Source organism: Panthera uncia (assembly GCF_023721935.1).
Source record: "Panthera uncia isolate 11264 chromosome A3 unlocalized genomic scaffold, Puncia_PCG_1.0 HiC_scaffold_12, whole genome shotgun sequence".
In the NCBI taxonomy this organism is placed as follows: domain Eukaryota; kingdom Metazoa; phylum Chordata; class Mammalia; order Carnivora; family Felidae; genus Panthera; species Panthera uncia.
In genome coordinates, this window is record NW_026057579.1 from 10,714,684 (window position 1) to 10,733,052 (window position 18,369).

Genomic DNA, 18,369 nt, shown 5'->3' on the forward strand with positions numbered 1-18,369 from the left:
TGGAGTCAATGAGATTTTACTTTCTAGAGACCTAAAAACTTAAGTTGCCATAAGCAGTTATTTCCAGGGAATTCAAATGAATGTGAGGTGTCTTACCAGTGTATTTTTATAGCATTGTTTGACATCAGTTAGATATTCGCCTTCCTTACTAAATATGTTAGGTTAAAGTGGAAGGGACAATTGTCGAGTAAAGAAAAAATTAAAAACAGAAATTGGAATTCCTGGTTTCTAGCGTCTTCCACACTATCGAAATATACAAATTATATAGGCTTGGTAATTTGGCAGTTACCATATAAGGAATGTTTTTTTAATTAATTTCTTTTAAGTTAGTTTTTTTTTAGTTAGCTTATTGGCAATTTTGTTATTTTAGCTTCATTTCTATAAATAGAAAAGGGCATTAATTCATCCTACATTTTAATTTTCATCCTATAGTGTCGTATCTTTTCTTCCTCTATTAAGTTGCAGTGTGAGTGTACACAAACAAGAACTATTGCACATGTTAATTAATGAAATTACTTTCTTCTATAGGTTCAAGCCAAGTGTTACCAGCTTCTCTTGTCAGTCTTCCAACATTCCAATCGTGCCCTTTCAACTCCTTACATCCATTCCTTAGCTCCAATAGTAGTTGAAAAGCTGAAAGCTGTTGAAAGAAACAGACCAGCCAGTAGCACAGAACTTTTAGCTGTTCAAGAAGGAATCAAAGTTCTTGAAACGTTAGTTGCTCTTGGGGAAGAACAGAACAGTAAGTATTTGTATAAAAATCCAAGTCTCAAATGAAGAACTGTATTTTATATATATATATATATATATATATATATATATATATATACACATATATGTGTGTGTGTGTGTGTGTGTGTATATATATATATATATATATATATATATATATAAAATTTGATATTGGACACAGGCCATTGCAATAGTAAGTTTACTAGGAGTGGTTACTACCGGAAAGCTTAATATTTTTCTTAGGGTGCTAATAATATAGTGTATTGAGTTGATTTATATTCATTTTTTTATGAGCAAGAGGTTAAAATAAATTACTGATGGCATTATAGCACATTGATGTTTTTTCCTAGGAATGTACTCTTTAAGAACTAGGGAAAAAAAAAAAAAGAACTAGGAAAACTATGGATGTTTAATAGATTTATAAAAATAATTTATTGTTGTGTTTATAATAGAAGTACAAAAGCTATATAACAAACATGATGAGATTAGTATTAATACCACACATCATTACTAAAATCCTTCCAGTTTTGAAATTTAAAAATTATTTTTATTTAATGAAAAGCTACCACATACATACATCAATTTAATCACAGACTTAGCTTAATACCTACTCTTTATTCCCTTGATTTCATCACAATCTAAAATTTGTCTTTAGAAATATGACTTTTAATTATTGCAGAAAGACTATACCTTTTAAACTAGTACCTTATGATTAAACATTAAGCTAGTTCCAATTTTTCAAAATCATAAATAATTGAGCTAAGTATCCTTGTACACATTTGGGATTCTTTGTATCTTTCTTTGGGATTCTAAGTATCTTTGTACAGATTTTTTATTCTGTTTCTCAGACAAATTCCTTAAAGTGAAATGACTGGGTTGAAGTAAATGTACATTTTTAAGGCTTTTAATATATATTGCTGGTTTATACTCCAGATAACAATTATATCCATTTTTTCCATCATAAGTTTTTTCTTCTTCCCTTGAAAAAAATTTTTACAGGAAATTGGGAAGATAGGAGAGATTTTGAAAAAGCTATTGTAATAGTTTCCCTATAAAGTAATGATCCAGGGGTACCTGGAACCAGGGGCTCAGTCGGTTAAGCATCTGACTTCAGCTCAGGTCATGATCTCACACCCCGTGAGTCGGGCTCTGTGCTGACAGCTCAGAGCCTGGAGCCTGCTTCAGATTCTGTGTCTCCCTCTCTCTCTGACCCTCCCCCTCTCGCACTCTGTCTCTCTCTCTCTCAAAAATAAATAAACACTAAAAAAATTTTTTCTAAATAATAATCCAAAACTATGATAGTGAAAAAGGATAAACGTAAAGGTGATTATGAAGAAAAAGTTTTTTTTTAATTTTGTTTATTTATTTATTTATTTTAAGAGACAGAGACTGAGTAAGTGGGGGAGGGGCAGAGAGAGAGAGAGAGAGAGAGAGAGAGAGAGAGAGAGAGAATCCCAAGCAGGCTCCAAATTGCCAGTGCAGAGCCCAGTTAGGGGCTCGAACTCACAAACTGTGAGATCATGACCTGAGTGGAAATCAAGAGTTGGATGCTTAACCGACTGAGCCACCCAGGTGCCTCTGAAAAAAGAAACTGATCTGACTTATACACCAGTCTTATTGTACGTCTTAAAAGTCTTGGTATAGGGGTGCCTGGATGGCTTGGTCAGTTAAGCATCTGACTTCAGCTCATGATCTCACGGTTTGTGAGTTCGAGCTCAGAGCCTGGAGCCTACTTCAGATTTTGTGTCTCCCTCTTTCTCTCCCCCTTCCACCTCTCGTGCTCTGTCTCTGTCTCTCTCTCTCTCAAAAATAAATAAACATTAAAAAAAATTTTTTTTGAGTCTTGATGTAGTACACAGCATCTGTTATCTGAGTGAAGCAATCTTAAAAAATGAAGAAACTATGATAATACTTATTGTTGATGATATTTCACTAATATTTAATATGAGAATATATAGCAATTTACATATATAATATATAGTATAAAGTTATACTTAATACTACAATACATAGTTATAGAAAATACAGTACTATAAAACCCAAAGTGTAAATTTTCAGCTTTTAAATTTGCTTTATCAGTGTTTTTCACATCAGTTCCAAATGCTAATTTTTGTTTTTAACTTGATAGTATCCATTACAGAAATAGACAATGAAGTTTTTTCACTCGACATGACCAGGGTTACAAGCTAAAGACATTGGATTTATATTTGAGTCTTAATTTTTATTCATCTTTATCCAATCTGTTACTCAAAACTTATCCTATCTTTTTTTGAAACTTCTCTAGGATTCAAGAGACTCTGACTTCCTATTCTTGTATCTAATCATCTCATAACTAGATAACTATAATAATTTCCTAAGAGTATTCCCCATCAATTTTACCTCTTCTTTGTTTAAGAACTGTGAGTAGTTTCCTCTTGCATTGCTGCCTCAAGTCTGAATATCCTTGCTCAGTTCTCAAAACTTTATTCTACTCCCTAATGTGTACCCACTAACCTGACCAGTCCAGTTTTCTCCTTCAGCTTATTTTAATCTCTATACAGTCTGCATTCTGTTTTCACTTTTCTTGGGTGTGTTTCTTCCCCCTCTTTCTCCTTATACAAACAGATTCAACCTATGTCAGATCTCATTTCTTTAGGGAAATGTTGCCTGATTACTCAGCCCTCTCTGACCTCTCCCTTCATACAATTTCTTTGGCAGTTATGATCAACCGTATTCTATGGCCCTGAGATTTTAAGATAATCACTAAAAGTATAAAATCCTAAAGTATTCCTCAGCTGTGTGAGTTTTTTGAGGAATTCTATCTCAGATGCCAACCACAGATTTTTAGCACTTAGTTCTATAATTGTTTGGTGTACTGTATACTCATTTTTTTTTTAAGTTTATTTGTTTAATTTGAAAGCGGGGGTGAGTGCCAGCAGGGGAGGGACAGAAAGAGAGGAAGAGAGAATCCCAAGCAGGCTCCATGCTGTCAGCCCAGAGCCCTATGCAGGGCTCAAACTCAGGAACTGTGAGATCATGACCTGAACTAAAGTCCAGAATCAGACGCTCAACCGGCTGATCCACCCAGGCACCCTGTGCTGTATAGTCTTTTCAGCTAGGTAATAACAGTTTTAAGTATAGATGAATTATTACATATTTCCTAGAATGCTTAGCACATTTCTAGATACTTGATGGGTACTTAAATAATTTATAATAGATTTTTTCCAGTTAATTAAGTGTTAAAACCAAACCTTGCTTTTCAGCGTAATGGTGGAAAGCTTTGTCTGCTCTAGTATGCACAGTGTACTGAAGATAATTTCATATTTATTTGATAATTTACTATTATATGTTCATTATGAAAGTTCTTATTAAACAGTAATGTTATAATTCTGTGTGAGGAACATTCAACTAACTACCTTATTTGAGGATTCTTGGGACTTTTAAAATATCAGCTTGTTGTCTTCTTTCTTCTGAAATTTTATCATGGAAAAATCCAATTGATAAGAACCTCTGAGAGGTTTTCAAGAGAAAGGGTGTTTATGTGTTTGCTCATGCATTCAACAAATAGTTACTGAATGCCTGCTATGCACCAGGTGTGTTCTAGTCATGAAGTAAACACACAAAGATCCTTGCTCTTTAGCCCTAAATTCTTGGTTTTTAACCCTAAATTCTATATATTCCATTATTTTTGTGAGATTCTTGTCCCTCACTTACTGTGCGTTTGGGGAGATAATGAAATGGGAGAGAGTTATATTTCCATTTTAAAAAGAAAGAAATACTTAGTTTTAGTTAAATGTTAGTAATTGGATGCTGTTCAGATATCTGTTTCCTACTCGAACCTCCCTATTCTGGAATACCCTTAAAGATGTCATAATCTTACTAGCCGAATACATTCCACCAGGTGGCAGTTGTAAAATGCTTGTTCCTTTTTCACCTTTTTAGGCAGTAATTTTTTTAATAGAACAAATTAATATAAACCTAAGATTTACAGTGTAACATATCTGGTCTCAGCCAGATAGCTTAGCATTAAGTAAATATTTGATATTAATTATGAGTTATTGTTGAGTCTAAAACAGATTGTGTATGTGTATTTGCTTATGTTGTATTATGATTGAGACCACCATGGTAATTGCATAATTTTAAAATTAAAGTTTATTGTAATTGACAGACCCGGGATGATCTTCAGACTTTACCTTTGTTATTTACAGGAGTCCAGTTACTTGCCCTTTTAGTTCCCACTTTGATCTCCTACCTGCTGGATGAAAATTCCTTTGCCTCAGCAAGCACGGTTTCCAAAGATCTTCATGAGTTTGCACTCCAGAATTTAATGCATATTGGACCTCTGTATCCACATGCTTTCAAGACAGTAATGGGAGCAGCGCCTGAGTTGAAAGTGCGTTTGGAAACTGCTGTTCGGGCAAGCCAAGCCAGCAAAGCTAAAGCAGCTACCAGGCAGCCAGCCCCGACCGTACATTCTGCACCAACGATTAAGCTAAAAACAAGTTTTTTTTAACTTGATATTCCATTTGTTTTTATTTATACTACCTAGTGGCACCTAATTAGCGATAGCAACTGTATCATTCCGAGCTATAGGTTCTGCGTCATTTGAATTGTATGCCTCAGATAAGCAGGACAAGTAAAATAACGCTCATGCCGCCGCTTTGTGATTTTGAAGGAGTGATTGTTTTTATCCATGTGGTAGGTGTGCTTTCATTTTTCTCCTAATAATGTTTTGGTTTTGTTAATGAATTTATTTTTAAACACTGAGCCATAGGCTCTTAAATTTAAATGCTAAAAACAATTATATCATGTAGTTGGGCAGCCTATTGATATTGTCAGGAAAAAACAGGTCAGTATTCAGCATCTGTCATGAAAAAATTTAATTGAAAAACGTGCAGAATTTAAATTCTGAAGTAACTAGAATAATGGAAACTATCTGTTTTGCGGTGTATATATAATATGAATAAAATCCCATTTTCTTAGCATTTCTCAGAATGTCCTTACCTTTCTGATAGATCTTTTTACTTTCATATTAGATTACTAAATTATGCTTTGTGTGTAGTTTAATTGTTAACTGAATTAAAACTCGCATTTAAAGATCCATTAAAATGTTTCAAATGTGGAATAATGTTCTGTGTGGTTTTTTTTTTTTTTTTGGCTAAAACTTTGGCCTTGGTTGTGTTTTATAATTACAGTGGAGAGTCTTGAGCCCTGACTATGATGGTTACTCTTGTTCATCAAATATTTATTGAGTGCCTGCTGCATATAAGGCCTCAAGCTGAGTGCTGCAGGGTATACAAAAATGAATTAGTCATAATTATGATTATGCCAGTCTTTTGTGCAATGGGAATTTTACCACATCAAATAGATAATTGATGAAACGAACATTTGCACAGTGTTGAGCAAATATTAAACACCAAGTTTTACCAGACGGTGTTACGTAGACCACAGGTGTCAATAGACTGCAGGTGTCTCATGGACTGCAGGTGTTGCATAGACTGCAGGTGTCACATAGACTGCAGGTGTCACATAGATTGCAGGTGTCACATAGATTGCAGGTGTCACATAGACTGCAGGTGTCTCATGGACTGCAGGTGTTGCATAGACTGCAGGTGTCACATAGACTGCAGTAGCAACAGCAAGTCACCTTTTTGAATATTCCAGATGCACACCTGTTTCTCATCGCCTGGCCTTCTATTGGCTTGCATACCCTCACCAGCTGGCAGCTCCCATCTCCTTGCTGGCTTTCCTTATTCAGTCTGTTAGGCCTCTCAGAGGGGGCTTTCATTTGCCCATTTCTTACTTTCTTTTATGGCTACAGGGTTGTTGTTTCATCTCAAACTTGCTTTTCCAAAGTTATTCTTGTTTCAGGGGAGATATTTTTGGTAACGGTTTTATTGAGATGTAATTCAGACACCATATAATTCACCATTTAAAAGGTATAATTGAGGCGCGCCTGGGTGGCTCAGTCGGTTAAAGCGTCTGACTTTGGCTCAGGTCATGATCTCACAGCTCTTAAGTTCGAGCCCAACGTCGGGCTCTGTGCTGACAGCTCGGAGCCTGGAACCTGCTTCAGATTCTGGGTCTCCCTCTCTGTCTACCCCTCCCCAACTCATGCTCGCTCTCTCTCTCTCTCTCTCTCTCTCTCTCTCCTTCAAAAATAAATAAACTTTAGGGACGCCTGGGTGGCTCAGTCGGTTGAGTGTCCGACTTCGGCTCAGGAAATGATCTCGCGGTCCGTGAGTTCGAGCCCCGCGTCAGGCTCTGTGCCAACAGCTCAGAGCCTGAAGCCTGTTTCAGATTCTGTGTCTCCCTCTCTCTCTGACCCTCCCTCGTTCATGCTCTGTCTCTCTCTGTCTCAAAAATAAGTAAATGTTTAAAAAAAAAAAACTTTAAATAAATAAATAAACTTTAAAAAATAAAAAATAAAAGGTATAATTCAATGGTGTTTAATATTTTCAGAGTAGTGCAACAACCATCCCTACAATCAATTATGAACATTTTCATTACTCCAAATAGAAGCCTCATGCCCTTTAGCAATCACCCTACAATCCTTCCATTTCTCCCTAGCCTGTCACTACAACAAATTTACTTTCAGTCTCCATCAATTCTCCTATTATGAACATCTCATATAAATGAAATCATAGAATGGGGTCTTTTGTGACTGGCTTCTTGACTTAATGGTTGTTTCTTTCTTTGTTGCTTTTGGTGGGGGTTTATTAGCCTTCAAAAAACTTTACTGGGGGATAAGCCTAGCTCTAGTGGAAAAAGCCCACCTATGAAAGAAGACTGATTATTTAAGTTGGTCTGATGTACATCTATGAATTATACATTCATGGCTCAAAATAAAGACCCTCAGGGTGCCTGGGTGGCTCAGTTAAGCGTCTGACTCTTAGTTTTGGCTCAGGTCATGATCTCATGGTTCATGAGTTCAAGCCCCACATCGGACCCTGCGCTGACGGTACAGAGCCTGCTTGGGATTCTCTCTCTCTCTCTCTCTCTCTCTCTCTGCCCCTCCCCAGCTCACACTGCCTCTGTCACTCTCAAAATAAATAATCTTTTTTAAAAAGGGGGGCACCTGGGTGCCTTAGTCAGTTAAGCTTCCGACTTCTGTTCAGGTCATGATCTCATCTCAAGCCCCACATTGGGCTCTGTGCTGACAGCTCAGAGCCTGGAACCTGCTTTGGATTCTGTGTCTCCCTCTCTCTCTGCCCCTCCCCTGCTAATGCTCTGTCCCTCTCTCAACAGTAAACATTAAAACAAAAATTTTTTTAGAAGGACCCTCAAATACAAATGATTCTAAAGCCATTACAACCCATGTGATTCACTTATATTGGCTCCTAAAATACGACCTATGTACAGAGGAGCTATACCTTCCTCACAATTAACTGAAGCATGGGGCCATTAAAGGGAGGGAGGGCAAAAATGACAAATAGAGTATTAGGTCCTCCTCTCTACACTATCCAATAAACATATATCCAGAATGAGAATGAAATGGAATCAATGCCCAGGTGCCTCTCAAAGAGAGCAAGTCCTTGTGGCGCATGGGGTTTGGAACTTTTCTAGCATAATACATCCCAACTACTCTGGGTACACACAGTTTGCACCTAGCCCCTGTGCAAGGTGTAGCTCCACTATAGTTTTGATCACTTCCCTTAGGGAACAACCTTTATGCCTTATTAACACCAATCCGTGGCCCTCACTGACTCCGTGGTGCTTTTTTTGTTTGTTTTTTGGTTTTGTTTGTTTTTGTTTTTGTTTTTATAAAAACAACCAAAGAGGTGGCAAATGGTTGCAACAGACATCAGGTTACAGCAATTGCAAAAGCTGAAAAAGCTCTCCATCCACTGGTCCAATCTTCTCCCCTATTGTTACTAGTTTTGCCACCAAAGGGGGAAAGATGGTGGACAACTACTTTGCAACCAGTCCTTGGCAAAAGTCCATAAATAAGAAAGCTTGTCAAAGGCAGAACCATTATATGGGCTACCTCCTCTAGCTGCAAATTTGGGGCTTGGGAAAAGAAGGAGCCAGGCGTGTGTGCAAGAAAGAGGTAAGAGTCCCTTTGTCAAGGGTTTGGTGACCCATCCCCAGATGCCCATCTTGGTGCCCACAGACCAGGGCCCACCAAAGCCCATTATTCAGACGGAAAAGGAAGCAAAACACACACACACACACACACACACAGTCCAGAAATTTGCACAAGTGATACTTGTTCCTAACAGTAAGGACTTGAATGAGAATCTGGAAACTTGAAGAACACACATTTGTCTTCAGGATTTAAAAAAATTTCTCCTGTACTGAAAGATTACTTCAGTGTGGGTCAGGTCCAACAGCGTTTGCTAGAACTCAGTTGTTAAGCACACCCAGCACTGGGAGGAAAACTTCACCTGAGCCAGTGGCTGGTGGACTGGCCAGAGGCCACTCTTTCATAGGTCCCCAAACCCTGTCCCCAATTGTGTCTCCCGCCTCCACCGTTCTGATCAGCAGCTCGCCTCATGCTAGCAGGGGGCACGCCAAATTCACACCCCTCCCCTCCTGTGGGCAGCGAGCGGTGCCAAGTGGGCGGGCTGATGGGACTGAGTTTGCCCACCAAGGGCATCGTGACAGTGGCGACGAACCAGTCCCAGTGCCCGACATCTTTGCCTTGGAGATGGCCAGGATGCGCAAAGCCGCCTGACTCCAGGTCCCAGGCCCCTCATGACATGGCCCCCTCTGCAACTGGCAGGTACGAGGACGCAGGGGCGGCAGCTAAGGAGCCGCAGGCGGAGATACCCGGATGTGGCGCCTCCCTTGACTTCATGTTTTTAAGCTTCCTCCGCGTGGTAGCACACATCAGTACTTCATCCCTCTTTATGGCTGGATAACACTCCGTTACACGTAGACCACATTTTGTTTATCCATTCGTCAGTTGATGGGCGCTTGGGCTGTTGCCACCTTTTGCCTATTGTAAATAATACTGTTGTGAACAACTGTGTGCAAGTTTTTGAGTGGACATATGTGTTTTCATTTCTCTTGGCTATATACCTAGAAGTGGAATTGGTAGCTCTTCAACTTTTTAAGGAACTGCCAGACTGTTCTTCAATCCCTTGTTTGTGGCGCATATAACCCCTTTTCACTCACCTATGTGTAGGGAATAAAGTTTATTTCAGCCTTGGCTGTTTTCTTCTGTTCTTGGTACCTCCCAGACTTTTCCCATCATTTCCTACTTTGAGGTAGGCTGCATCATGCATTGGCAATGATTCTTTTTTCCCTCCCTCTCTCCCTCAGTATCTTCCTTCCTTCCCCCTCTCCCCAGTTCTTCTTTAATACTTTCCCTAAACTCTTCTGAGCCACTTACAACCTAACGTCTAGGTTTCTGTGATAATATTTATAAAAGAAGCTCTGTTTGGTTTGAAGAATTATATTTATTAATTTGTTTCACTGCCCAATCCATGAGCTTCTTCTCAACCTGAATAATTGTATCTATTTGCTTACAAACATCCAGTATCAAGAAGCTAAAAGGAGAAGCATCGTGGTAGCCAATGGATTCTTTCTGAAGCATAGTTTGAGCACTGTTAACATTAAAAGAAATAAAGTATTTTCTATTTCCTTTCCAGGTTCTTGTTAATATTGTCCATTTGGATTCTGAATCTAATGAGAGAGAACAAAACTTTGAAGTCAGGTTTCCCTTTTCCAAATAGGTTCTGCCATCAACTAGGGATAGAACTTTGGACAACCCAACCTCTTGGGGGCTTCAGTCCCCTCCTCTAGAAAATGAGAGGAAAATTTACTGGGTATTCTCTGTATGATCTTTTGCACATCTAAAAAGTACGTATGTCTGTATATTTATCCTGCTTATTTTTATCAAGAGAGGGAATCTTTGGCTGATCCTTTAATATTAGCGCATAATATTGTTTCATCTGATAAGTAGTTGTTAAGTGGATATAAAATAGCTATCATGGTAAGACAGTATAAAATACATTAAATCCAGAGAGCAGTTAAATATTGTAGATTATCACTATCAAGAAGAGTTGCCATTCCCATTGTGTGCCAGGCGCGGTGCTAGGCACTTTTATATCCATTATTTCCTTCTACGCAAACAATGCTGAATGAGGTATGCAATTAGCACAATTTTCAAAAACACCTTTACTTGTATGAATCACTATACCTCACATTTTCTTCCTTCTTAATTGGAATTTTTAGGTCCATGCCAGAAATGGCTAGAGTCCAGCTATAAATAAATGTCTTGCCTTAATGCTTTCCATCACATGGATTATTTCAAAAACCTAATTTAATCATCACGAATCTATTTCTACTTGTAAAAACGTATGAAATTATTATTGACAGACTTCACAAAATTTTACCTAAAAATTTCATGTCTTAATCACAATTTAGAAAAATTATCCTGAGCTAAGTTCTTGGTGCTGTCACTAAACAAACATGTGAGGACCATGCATGCACAAGTAACAGTACAGCTGTTTTTTCTTTTGTTTCCAGAGCATTTGTTTACAGCCTTGGGCCCCTATTCACAACTCCCTGTCTCTTTTTACCATTAGAAGTCAGGGTTTCCATTTCAGGCATCGTTTTTCTCATACCCATATGCCCTGTTTGCCCTTCTCCCCCCGCCCCACCCCCCCAACTTTCAATGCAAGTCAAAATAATACATGAAGGGGCACCTGGGGGGCTCAGTCAGTTGAGCGGCCCACCAGCTCTTGATTTGGTTCAGGTTGGGATCTCATGGTTGGTGGGATCAAGCCCTGCCTCCGGCTCTGCATTGACAATGTGGAGCCAGCTTGGGATTCTCTCTCTCTCTCTCTCTCTCTCTCTCTCTGTCCCTCCCCAGCTAGTGCATGTGCGTGCACTCCTTTCTCAAAATAAATAAATCAACATTAAAAAAAAAGAATACATGAAAATTTAAGTGAGTTTGTTTGGCTTTTCCAACTTCTAACTTTGATTATTCATTCTTTCTTTAAACCTCTTCCTTCTTTCCAACTTATTTCCATTTGTATAGGAAAATACTTCTCTTATTTGTGAAGAAAATGGAGGGGGGAGGTGGGTGGGACTTTAACCTTGTCTAATGAGCATAAAAGTAGACTCAAGAGGAAAAAGGAAAATAATTTTATATGTTATTCTAAATTGATTTTAATTTAAAAATGTGCATTCATTAAATTTTGGGGAAAACTTATCACAATTCACCACACAGAGACAATACTGTTGATATTTTAGTCTATTTCCTTCTACATTTGTAATCATCCTGAAGTGGAATGCTGTATCCTGCTTTTGCCAACTTATTTTATAAGCATTTCCCCTTGGAATCACTCTAATAATAAAATGAGATAGATTTACTTAATGGTGGCTGTACCACTACTGACCTATTCTGGGTACTAGTTTTTACATTTTTATAAATAATGCTGCATTTGACTTTTAAAAATGTAACTACATAGATTATTTCCTTGGGATAGATTGCTTTTTAAAGGGGTTATAAAAAGATGACAGATTTTAAGTTTTGATACACATTGCTGAATCTTAGAAAGTGATGCTTTTTGAAATAACAGATGTGAAAATGAAACTGGGCCATTGTTTTCCAAAGTCAAGAATATACCTGGGAGTATCATTAAATCACAAATATTTGGTTATACTTAACATTTTTTAAAATGTTTATTTTATTTGTTTTGAGAGAGAGGGAGACAGGGAGGGGCAGAGAGAGAAGGAGAGAGAATCCCAAGCTCAGCTGACAGCACAGAGCCTGACGTGGGGCTCGATCCCACAAACTTCAAGGTCGTGACCTGAGCCGTAAGCCCAAATCAAGAGTCAGATGCTCAACCAACTGAACCACCCAGTTGCCTCCCTAGACATTGTTTAAAAATGGCATCCTAGTTGACTGTAAATCATTATGAAGCTAGCAGAAACACTTAATAGAGTTTGGCTGTTTTTAGTCAAAATATGCTAGCTGAAACAAGAAAGGTGACAGTCCTGCTCTATACCCTGAAGGACAGCGTGTATGTGGGAGGCCTGGGCTTGGGGTTAGAGGATCAGCTTCAGATGCCACGTATCAAGAGCAATGACAGACTAAGGTGTATCCAAGCCACGTGATAAAGAGGAACTGAGAAAAAAATGGGCAATTTGGTCATTAGTCTTCAGATAACAGGACCAGATAGTGGATTGCACCAACAGGTCAATGTTTCAAATAAGTGTGTGCAATTGAATATAAAATGAGAATTTCTGAAGAGAGCCGTTAAAAATGATTGCCTTATCATAGTGTGTTCCTTGACACTGGACATGTACAAGGAGAACTTGAATTCCTGTTGGTCAAAGATTTTGTGATATGGTTGTCTGATGCTGTCTCATTCGCTCATTGGGCAATTATTTATGGCACACCTATATTCCAGGCATTGGGAAGAAAATAGCGAAGAGTCAAGCAAAGAATCTGCCATGATATGTTTACATGAGGGATATGAAATTGTCACAGGTTGTGAGAAGTAGTTGGAGGGAATGGTATGGAGTATGGTTTGAGAAAGAACAGGCGGGGATTTCTATGTAGAATTGTTCAGAACTCCAGACTCTCATCTACTCTTCATACCTTAAATGTGACTACCCACCCTTGGTTGTCTCAGAGATTCCTCAAACCCAATTAATTTTAAATTGAATTCTTCACCTGTATCTAAAACCAACTTCTGCACTCGTGATCTCCCAGTAAATAATAAAATTATTATGCCCTGTCGTGTAAAATATAGATCGTGATGTCATCCCTGACACTTTCCACCTTCTCCCTCACTATGCTTAGTTCATCAAGTTTCCTAAATATCTTGTCAAATCCCTTCACATGTCTTTATTGCCATTATTGCCGTCTTAGTCCCAATCACAACATCTGGTTGCAGTATACCAAAGTGGCTGGTGTGGACTGTAGTGTCAGCTTTCCTGGGTTGGAATCTGGCTCTATTATTCACAAACTGTGCAACCAGGGGTAAGTCACTTGTTCTGTCCGTGCCTCAGTTTCCACTTTTGCAAAATGAAAATAACAATACCCGTTTTATAGAGCAGCTGTGGATTAAATGAGTTAAGACTTGCAAATGTCCTGAAAACAGTGCCTGACTCTTAGAAAACAATTTAGAAGTGTTAACTAATACTATGTGTTCCACAGAGAAACTGAAATGATCTTTATAAATTCAAATCTGATACCTTGCTGAAAAGTCTCCAGTTGCTTACCTTAGCTAAAGACCAATTCTTTAAGGGGACTCGAGTAATCTGGCCCCTGCCTACTTCACCTACTCATTTCATCCTGGTCTTACGGCCATATAGTAGTGTCCCTATCTGTTAAGTGAAAATGATGTTAGTATTTACCCATTAAGGACATTGTAAGGATCAAGTTAATGCATAGAAAACGCATAATTTTTTTTTTTTTTTTGAAGTCCGATATACCTGTTAGTAAGCGGTGAATAAAAGTAATAATTGTTATTACTTTCCTCTTGCTCCTTATGTCAGGTATATCGGACTTCTTTCAAATGCACGATGCACTTTTCTTCCTCAGGTGTTTGAATTTGGCCGAAAAAGCTCCATTCCACCCCGTGCTAGCTAATTTATACTCTTCCTTCATGTTTTAATCTGGTGTATTCTCATAAAAATGTTGCAGCATTAATTTGATTATTGCAATATCCTAAAAATGGTATTATTTAAATGATCTTTTTCTCCTCTAATGAAAATGTATGTGTTGGCTCCTTCAGCTTGAATACAATCAGCTCACAGGCGGTAATGTTGCACATTATGATTTCGTGTGAAAGTGTGTTTGAGCTGGTTCAAACCCCTCCTCCTCTCGTTACTTCATGTCCTGCAGCTGGGGGGAAATCTGGGCAAGGAGATAACATAGATAATGGGTAGAATTTTCCATTACAGAGAACAACTCCAAGTGCTAAAATTAATACCGACTGGATAGCAGTAGCGAATTGAGGGCCTGCAGGGGAGAGGGAGGGAGATACACTCCGTGTATCTTGTTTGGAAAAAGTTAAGAAAACAGGGGTCTTCAAACCCTAAAACAAAAACGTATCAGACTTTAACCTCACTCATTTTTCTTATTTTTCTGGCACAATATCCAGATTTCCCATCACGTTTACAAATAATAATACTGATGACGCACCACATTTAAATTCTTTTGAGAACTGACTTAGTTTATATTTAAGGACTATCAGATAGGAGTTTGGGGAGGGGAAGCTGCTGTTCTGAGCAATTCAAATCTAAATGAAGGTTGGGTGTCTTCTTCTGAGCAAAGGCTCCACCTGGAAATCAGTATATCTCTGTTTCATGGCTGGCAAGGAGAGTCAGCTTATAAAAAGGTCCTCTCCCCACCTCAAGCCTCACAACGGTTATTTTTACGTAACGAAGTTATGTGAATTGTAACGAAGTTCTGTGAATTGTTTAAAGTTCAATTCCTGCTTTAGAAATAGGGGCACCATAGTTATTAAGGAGAAGAAGAGGAGGAAGGCAAGAACCAGTTGAGTAGAGCTTTCATTCACTGGAAATATTAAAAGAGACAAGGATAGAGAAGCAAGGCATGGAGTTGATGGAGAGGATGAGAAAGAATGTTCAAAAACCAGTTGATCTTTGCTGAGAGGAACAGAATCTTAAGTTGGTCACCACTGATATTCTGAGAGAAGTCTTGCTACAGCTTCAGAGCTGTATTATCATTTTAGCCTCCTGCAGTGTTAGCTATTTAGATCAGTGAAAGCAATCCTGATTTTAGGTTTTAAGTATCTATTCCTCCATATATCAGCCACTACAAAATTAAAATTAATTTTAATTTCAAAATGAAATTTTATTTAATAGTTGAATTTACTAAAATGTGTTAGTAACATAAAATTTCTTTAAAAAAAATTTTTTTTAATGTTTATTTATTCCTGAGAGAGACAGGGTGAGCTGGAGAGGGGCAGAGAGGGAGACAGAATCTGAAACAGGCTCCAGGCTCCGAGCTGTCAGCACAGAGCCTGACGTGGGGCTCAAACTCACCAACTGTGAGATCATGACCTGAGCCGAAGTTGGATGCTCAACCAACTGAGCCATCCAGGTGCCCCGGCATCTCTCTAATTTCAACCACACTCTTCCAAAAGAAAATAATAGTAGTAATAATAAATAATAGTAGAGGCGATTTTCCCCATCCTATCATGTGACTGTGAGGTAGATTTAATTCTTGGACTCCAAGAACATTTTCAAATAACGGAGTTCCTTTACTACCCAATTTTTTATTGGCTGTTCTCCCAACCCAGTCATTTTCAGACTTCCAATCTAAGAGGGAGCTTGGAAGCTGAGGAAAGGTAGAAGCAGGGTAGGCAGAAAGGAGAGGTGAGGGAAATTAGGTAGTGGCCAGATAGTACAGAGGCTGGCAAACAGTGAGCTATTGAACATGTCTGTTCCCCAAAGTTCTCTTCATGCTAGTGGAAGCCTATCTCTACTCAAGTGGTCCACTCTATTCTCTGCCCAGAATCCTGAAAAAGCCATGAAGCTCAATTTGAAGACTCTTCTTGGAGCAGTTAAAAAATCAGAGACCCAAGTGACTTATCATTTATTTATTTATTTTATTAAAAAAATTTTTTTGAGTAAACTCTACACTCAACATGGGACTCAAACTCACAACCCCTGAGATCAAGAGTCACATGTTCTACCACGGAACCAGTCAGTCTCCTGAACAGTTTTTTAAAAATACCCACTCATTTTAATGAAAAATACAAAAAAAAAAAAAAAAAAAAGAGCAGATGACTTATTCGTTGTTTTGTGTTCCTATAATCCCCATCCCATATAACATACACATTGAAATAAAAAAAGCCAACACTCTAATTATCTAAATAAACATTTAGCATTTCACAATTTTTCACTTTATACTGGTTATACTGATGCATGAAACAACATTTTGACAGCTCTCTCTGTGCTTGGAAATGAGACTTTATTTTTTGTGTCATAGGTTTTATCAGTTATAAAATGAAATGATCAGGTAATCAGTACCACCTTAAGGTCTGAGGCTTAAGGGTAAGGCATAGACATTAATATTTTTTAAAGATTATTTTAACTCTGCTGAATTGAATTTCTATATAGGGGATTAGAAAGAAAAAAGAACAATTATTTTCCCCCCAGTATTTATCGTCTTTATATGTTACTCAGTCTTGTGAACTCTGTTATAATAATAGCTATCATTATTTGGTATATGCTATTGGTCAAGCACTATGCTAGGGGCTTTACATTTTTTCTCTTGTCTAATCTTTGTGGTAACTTAAAAGCTGAATATTATTCTCATATTAAAAGTGACAGAATAGTGAATCAAAAAAGTTAAACCATTTGTCCAAGATTTCCAGATTTAGATAATTGTGGAGTGAGGAATAAAATTGAGGTTCTTCTTTCTCAAGATTGCTTTGGCTATTTGGGGTCTTTTATTGTTCCATACAAATTTTAGGATTAATTGTTCTATTTCTGGGAAGAGTGCCTTTAGAATTTTGATAAGGATTGCATTGAATCTGTAGATTGCTTTGAGTAGTATGGAGATTTAACAAATATTAATTCTTCCAATCCATAAGCATGGAATATCTTCCCATTTTTTTATGTCTTCTTCAACTTCCTAATATCTGGTAGTTTTCAGTATACAGGTTTTTCACCTCATTGGTCAAGTTTATTCCTAGGTATTTTATCTTTTTGGATGCACTTATAAATGAGATCTTGTTCATAATTTCTCTTTCTGATAGTTCATTGTTAGTGTGTAGAAATGCAACATGTCTTAGTGTGTTGACTGTATTCTGCAACTTTACTGGATTCATTTATTCTAACAGTTTTTTGATGGAGTATTTAGGGTTTTCTATATATAATGTCATGTATATAGTGACAGTTTTACCTCTTCCTTTCCAATTTGGATGACTTTTATTTCTCTTTCTTGCCTAATTGCTCTGTTTAGGGCTTCCAGTGCTGGGTTGAATACAGGTGTTGAGAGTAGACATCCTTGTCTGTTCCTGATCCTAGAGGAAAAGCTTTCATTTTTTAAAAAAACTTTTTAAGTGTTTATTTATTTTTGAAAGCAAGAGAGACAGAGCATGAGCGGGGGAGGAGCAGAGAGAGAGGGAGACACAGAATCCGAAGCAGGCTCCAGGTTCCAAGCTATCAGCACAGAGCCGGATGCAGGGCTTGAACTCACAAACCACGAGATCATGACCTGAGCTGAAGCCAGACACTCAACCGACTGAGCCACCTAAGCGCCCCAAAGCTTTCATCTTTTCATCATTGAGTATATGATGTTAGCTGTGGGTTTGTCATAGGTAACCTTTATTATGTTGAGGTACACTCCCTCTATACCTGCCTTGTTGAGTGTTAACATGATGTATCACACTTATTGATTTGCAGATGTTGAACTATCCTTGTATCCCTAGCATAAATGTCACTTGACCATGGTGTATGATCCTTTTAATGTCTTGTTAAATTTGGTTTGCTAATATTTTGTCAATGATTTTTGCATCTATGCTCATCAGGGATATTGGCCTATAATTTCTTTTATTAAGAATTGTTTTAATGCTTATTTATTCTTGAGAGAGAGAGAGAGAGAGAGAGAGAGAGAGATAGACAGGCAGAGCGTGAGCAGAGGAGGGGCATAGAGAGAGGGAGAGACAGAATCTGAAGCAGGCTTCAGGCTCCAAGCTGTCAGCACAGAGCCTTACA

General features: G+C 38.0%; 1 protein-coding gene across 2 annotated transcripts in view; it reads left to right on the forward strand.

Moving 5' to 3' along the window:
- Window positions 1-5,831, forward strand: part of HEATR5B (HEAT repeat containing 5B) — a 98,684-nt gene extending 92,853 nt beyond the window's left edge. For both annotated transcript variants that reach the window (XM_049651880.1, XM_049651881.1), the window contains exons 35-36: window positions 529-742; window positions 4,920-5,831. In XM_049651880.1, coding sequence (XP_049507837.1) covers window positions 529-742; window positions 4,920-5,224 — 519 coding nt within the window. In that variant the 3' untranslated portion in view covers window positions 5,225-5,831. The remainder of the gene's footprint in view (window positions 1-528; window positions 743-4,919) is intronic.
- The last annotated feature ends 12,538 nt before the right edge of the window (window positions 5,832-18,369 follow it).